This window comes from Carcharodon carcharias, chromosome 12, assembly GCF_017639515.1.
Source record: "Carcharodon carcharias isolate sCarCar2 chromosome 12, sCarCar2.pri, whole genome shotgun sequence".
Taxonomy (NCBI): domain Eukaryota; kingdom Metazoa; phylum Chordata; class Chondrichthyes; order Lamniformes; family Lamnidae; genus Carcharodon; species Carcharodon carcharias.
In genome coordinates, this window is record NC_054478.1 from 84,131,295 (window position 1) to 84,137,294 (window position 6,000).

The 6,000-nt window shown below is 39.4% G+C and overlaps 1 protein-coding gene across 2 annotated transcripts in view; it reads right to left on the reverse strand.

Moving 5' to 3' along the window:
• Positions 1–5,698, reverse strand: part of lnpk (lunapark, ER junction formation factor) — a 106,855-nt gene extending 101,157 nt beyond the window's left edge. Inside the window, exons 1-2 of one of the 2 annotated variants that reach the window (XM_041201456.1) lie at positions 5,613–5,698; positions 4,454–4,558 (exon numbers count right to left, since the gene is read on the reverse strand). In XM_041201456.1, coding sequence (XP_041057390.1) covers positions 4,454–4,480 — 27 coding nt within the window. In that variant the 5' untranslated portion in view covers positions 4,481–4,558; positions 5,613–5,698. The other variant, XM_041201457.1, reaches the window with a different exon arrangement.
• Positions 5,699–6,000: the final 302 nt, after the last annotated feature.

Sequence of the window (6,000 nt, forward strand, 5' to 3'; positions counted from 1 at the left end):
GTGATTAATTTGGGGATTTGTTTAAAAGTTATGGTAGTAATTTGTAGACATGTGTATGTGTTTAATTTGTTGTAAATTAATAAATGTTTAATTCAGTTTTACATGAAAAACCTCCTGAGGCTTGGTGGTCTTATTCCTGAATTCAGAGTTGCATTTCAAACATACTAATTGAAAATATAGGTCATGACAGTTTTTCAAGTTTCCCTCTGGGATTTAAACAACTCAGCCTTTACCAACTGCTGTGTCATAACTGTTGTCTGGGTCTGGGTATATGGACATAGGCTGCTTCAGTGTCTGAGGAATCGCGAATGGTACTGAACATTGTGCAATCATCCGCAAACATCCCCACTCTTGACCTTATGATGGAGGACAGGTCATTGATGAAGCAGCTGAAGATAGTTAGGCCTAGAACACTACCCTGGGGAACTCTTGCAGCAATGTCTTGGGACTAAGATGACTGACTTCCAATAACCAAAACCATCTTCCTTTGTGCTAGGTATGTTTCCCCACCTCTTGGCTTCAGCTCTTTTTTCCATTTTTGAACCAAGACTAATGAGTTCTGGAGCTGAGTGGCCCTGGCAGAACCCAAATTGAACATCAGAGAGCAGGTTATTGCTGTGTAAGTGCCACTTGATAGAACTTCGATGATACCTTCCATCACGTTGCTGATGATCGAGAGTAGACTGATGGGGCGGTAACTGACTGGTTTGGATTTGTCCTGTTTTTTGTGGACAGGATATACCGGGGCAATTTTCCACATTGCCAGGTAGATGCCAGTGTTGTGGCTGGACTGAAACAGTTTAGCAAAGGGCGCAGCAGGTTCTGGAGCACAAGCCTTCATTACTATTGCTGGATTGTTGTCAGGGTCCATAGCCTTTGCAGATTTCAATGTCTTTAGCCATTTCTTGATATCACATGGAATGAATCAAATTGGCTGAAGGCCGGCATGCTGGGAACCTCAGGAGGAGGCGGAGATGGATCATCCATTCTGCATTTCTGGCTGAAGACGGTTGCAAATGCTTGTCTTTTGCACTGATGTGCTGGATGGGGATGTTTGTGGAGCCTCCTCCTGTTGTTTAATTGTCCACCAGCATTTATGATTGGATGTGGCAGGACTGCAAAGCTTAGATCTGATCTGTTGATTGTGGGATCGCTTAGCTCTGTTTATCACATGTTGCCTCCACTGTTTGGCATGTAAGTAGCCCTGTGTTGTAGCTTCACCAGGTTGACAACTCATTTTTGGGTATGCCTGGTGCTGTTCCTGGCATGCACTCCTGCACTCTTCATTGAACCAGGGTTTAGATCCCCCAGCTTGAAGGTAATGGTAGAGTGAGGGATATGCCAGGTCTTGAGATGACAGATTGTGGCTGTATACAATTCTGCTGCTACTGCTGAGGGCCCACAGTGCCTCATGGAGGCCCAGTTTTGAGTAATTAAGTCTGTTCTGAATCTATCCCATTTACTTATTCAATTCTGTCAACTTGCTCAGGTACAGACAGGCAAAATGAAGTGATGTCTGAACTTTATGGGAAATGACAACTTTATTTATATGCGATTGTCACTAAAGGGTTTTTTTTCCCTAAAGTCCTTGGTTGAAACATATTAGTCAGTCTGAGGCTAGCAAAATTACAGGCTAAAAATCAATTTCACCACCAGTAAGTTTCAAAAATGAATATGTTGAAAGTAGCATAAAACCAGTTTGTTGTTTTGGCATTGAAGATATAAAGTTTTTGTTTATATTGAAAGCTATTTGTTTACTTGTTCAGGATTAATTTGTCTTTTGGTTTAGAATTTAATCAGATGTGCATTCTTCAGCCCACCAAAAATGACAATCTCAGATCACAGTGTGTGTTATATTCCAATAACATTCCCAGGAGATATGGCAGTGTAGTGGTAATGTCACTGGACTAGTAATTCAGAGGCATACAGGTTCAAACCCCCACCATGGCAGGTGGTGGAGTTTAAATTCAATCAATAGATCTGGAATATATAGGTAGTCTCACTAATGATGACCATGAGGCCTATCACTGATTGTTGTAAAAACCTAACCGGTCCACAATGGAAATCTGCCATCCTTACCCACTCTGGCATACATGGGACTCCAGGCCCACAGCAATGTGGTTGACTCTTAACTCTGAAATGGCCAAGCAAGCCACTCAGTTCAAGGGCAACTAGAGAAGGGTAACAAATGCTGGCTTTGCCAGTGACACCCATGTCCCATTACAGAAAAAATAAGATAAATACAGTGGCAAGAGTTCTCCGTTTAACTCCTGCGTCTTGCCACATATGGCTAGATATTGTGCAGGGAACAGGCACAGGGTCCATTTACTAAAGTGGCCAGTGATGCTGAACCCAAGGAAAACGTCTAGCATAAAAAGCCATCATTTTTTAAACTTTTGTACATATTACTATTTAACTACACAAATAGTTGAGGTTTAAAAGCTACGTATGCAAACCAAAGCAAGTTCTCTTGATACCAAGACATAAAGAGAAGCACGGTGAACAAAAGCCAAGAAGTTATGTTAACCCAATATAAAATACTAGTTCAGCCCCAGCTGGAGTATTCTGTCTAATTCTGGGCATCACACTTTAGAAAGTGCATGAAGGTTTGGGACAAGGTACAGAAGTGATTTACTAGAATGATTCTGGAGATGGAGAATTAATTACGTGGAAAGATTGGACAAGCTGGTATTGTTTACCTTCAAGCAGAAAAGCCAAGGGAAGATTTGACAGAGGTGTTTAAAACCTTGAAGGATTTAGATAGAGTAAATAAAAGTAAATGATTTCTACCCACAGAAGGGTTGATAGCCAGGGGGGCACAGAGTTAAAGTGACTGGCATAAAAACCAGAGATGACATAAGGAAAATCATTTTTACGTGATGTGTGGTTAAGATTTGGAACGCAGTGCCTGATCAAGTGGTGGATAGAGAGTCAATAGTAGCCTTCAAAGTAGACTTCGATAAATACATGAAGGAGAAAATGGTGTAGGGATATAGTGAAAGAGTGGGATTAACTGGATTTCACTTCAAAAGAGCCAGCACAGACTGAATGGGCCAAACCATTTCCTTGCATGCTGTACTATTCTATGATTAACTGAGAGCATTTGCACAGAAGTAATAATTAGAGCCTCAAAATTATAAGTTTTGAGTGAAAAGAATATTTTGGATGCACTGGGGAAATCAATGTATTTTAATTATATCAAATATGTCAAGTCAACATCCAGAGATAAGCTCATAGGCTCCAAACTCCTGAGGCAGGTTGCAAGTTGCAACAAGCTATCATTAGGCTTTAGCAATTAACCTTCAACTAGGCTACTTATTAAAATAGCACAAGGTCATACTGAATCAATGCTGTTGTTACTTGGGAAAATAAAACATAAAACATTGAACTTTATTGGAAATACAACTTTATAGGTAACACACAAGAGGTTATCTTTCCGCAGGACAAATTTCATTTTGTCTGAGCTACAGATAACTTGGAGAATTTATCACAGTTCTGATATGGAAATCAATTTCTTTGAGTAATCACCTGTATGAAAGGATGCCTTACTTTTGTGCCCTTACAATTGTGGTCCCTTGCAACACTGCAATTGTTCTCAAAAGCTATAGTTTGGTTCAAACTTCCCCTCCAACAGCCAAATGTATACCGCCAATTTTCCTAAAAACAATGTGCTTCTTTTAACAAGTAATTTGAACAGTTTAAATTCATCTTCAGTCACCATTAATAAAATGTCTACAATTGACCTTTCAGAACAAGAACCTTTTTAGAATTCCAAAATCAACCTTTTCTCTCTTCCCTCATACATTTGGAATTAAAAAGCTAACACAAATTCTAATTTATTTCTCCCCCCCCACCCCCCACTCCAACTAACAGGTTCCTACCCCATCATAGTATGTTATTTAATCCATTAACAATCTTTTATGGCAAGATTGGTACCATCAACACTACTGCCATTCATATCACCATTCCTCAAGTTTCAGAGTCAGAGTCAATCAGAAAAATTAGAGCATTTCACAAAGATTTTATAAACCAACCTCAATTTCCTTATAAAGCAAATAAAGCTGGAAATAGAGTTCCAAGAAATATTTTGAAGCAGTCCTTCATAGTAAATTGCAGACAGTAAATAAAAAGGTTTATCACATTTTTCCCTATGTATAAACTATACATTATCAATTATGAGTCAAAAACCTAGGACTTCCTTCTTGAGTCTGTACCTATTCCACATGCAGTAGTTCATCACCACCTTCTCAAAGGTGAATAGGGTTGGGCAACAAAGGCTGGCCTTGCCACCAATGCTCACATCGCATGAACAAAAATAAAAAAAAACTGGCTCCTTTAAATTCACTGCAGTTTTGTCACATTTAAAGACTTGCTACTGCAATCATATTTCAAAACAGCTATTTAGAATGCTAGTTATTACATACATTAAATTGAAGCACAATTATTCACTTACCCTCCAGCAAGAAAACATCACTCCCATTTTGTTTTTTCCAAGTTGCTTGTGACACGGATAATCTAATCAATCTATGTATTTGAAGGCACACAAATAATTCTGGACCTGTAGAATTAACAAATTCATCTATCAATACAATTATGTATTTACAATATAGGATGCATACTATATTTGAAATGAAGTTCCACTTAACATTCAATCTCTCACAACCACCATGTTCTGAAAGCTCATTTCAATAAGACATTCCAAAAAATTCAAAAACAGTCATCATTCTGGAAATTCCACACTCTCAATTTTCATTTGCATAAACAGTAGGAAATAATTTTGTCCTAAGGAAATCTGCATATTTTACATCATTAAACCTCCTACTAGTTTACTTAAAGTTATACCATTTGTTTTTCATGGCCGTCAGAAGAACTAACTTCACAACCAATAAAGTACATTTGAAGCATAATCATTCTTGCAACGTTAGGAAACGCTTTAGTCAAGTTACGCACAGCAATATCCCATAAACAGCAATGAGGTAAATGACCAGATAACATACTTATGTTGACACTGAATGAGGGATAAATATTGGCCAGGACACCAGGAAAGCTCACCTCTTTTTTGAAAAATGCCATGAAATCCTTTACGTCCACCTAACTAATATCTTAATATTACGCTTGTCTTTAATATTAAGTAAAATAAAAACTGGAAGTGGCGAAATTTCATACCAGTACAGTGATTTCTGTTCTATCGAACTACAAGCATGAACCGGCTTGTTCATGGCCTAAAACATGACTTAAAATGTCATAGCTTAAAACATCTTTCTGTAACTAAGTGCACCTTCAGTATAGAAACACTTGCACTTTTGCATCAATTTCTAGGCCTACAGAGACCACAGCAACTTCAGGCTGCCAGTCAACTCTCATTTGCAGCCGATTCTACATGAAAATCATCAGTAACATTGCACCAATAATCGAGGCCCTTCCGGAGGCGAAAAGCGTCCCCCTGGCCAGGCCTGCCAGCCTGCCGACAGGCACCTGAGAAATAAAGGCTCAAGCTGCATCAGTCTACGGCTCTTCACAACAACTGCGACTAATCATGCAGAGACCAAGACGGGCGACATGTTAGGCCTGATCGAAATGATCCACCCCCTCCGCTGCTGTAACCCACTCACCTGGAACTCCAAACTGCTTCCTCTACCGCCAACAGCAGCGCATCGCACCGCGCAAGCGCACAAGCCAGCCCACGCGCCCATAACCTTTCACCCGTACACCACTGTCATGTGACACCAGTGGTTCCTTCCAGCTGCTTTAGACCAAGGGAAAGACACAAAGCGCAGGAGTGAGGGTAAGGCACTATGGAAAGAAGGAAAATTCACTGTAAACAGGCGATGTAGACATCTTCACCAGCCGTAAAGGCATTATGATTTTAAAACCTATTTTCAAAAATGGAGTCTAAATTGCATAATAAGACTATCTGGTTATCTTAAATAATTAATTGTTGCACTTCTGCTTCTTTACCTATAATAATTAATTGTGATATAGTTTTGATTACTCCGTCCT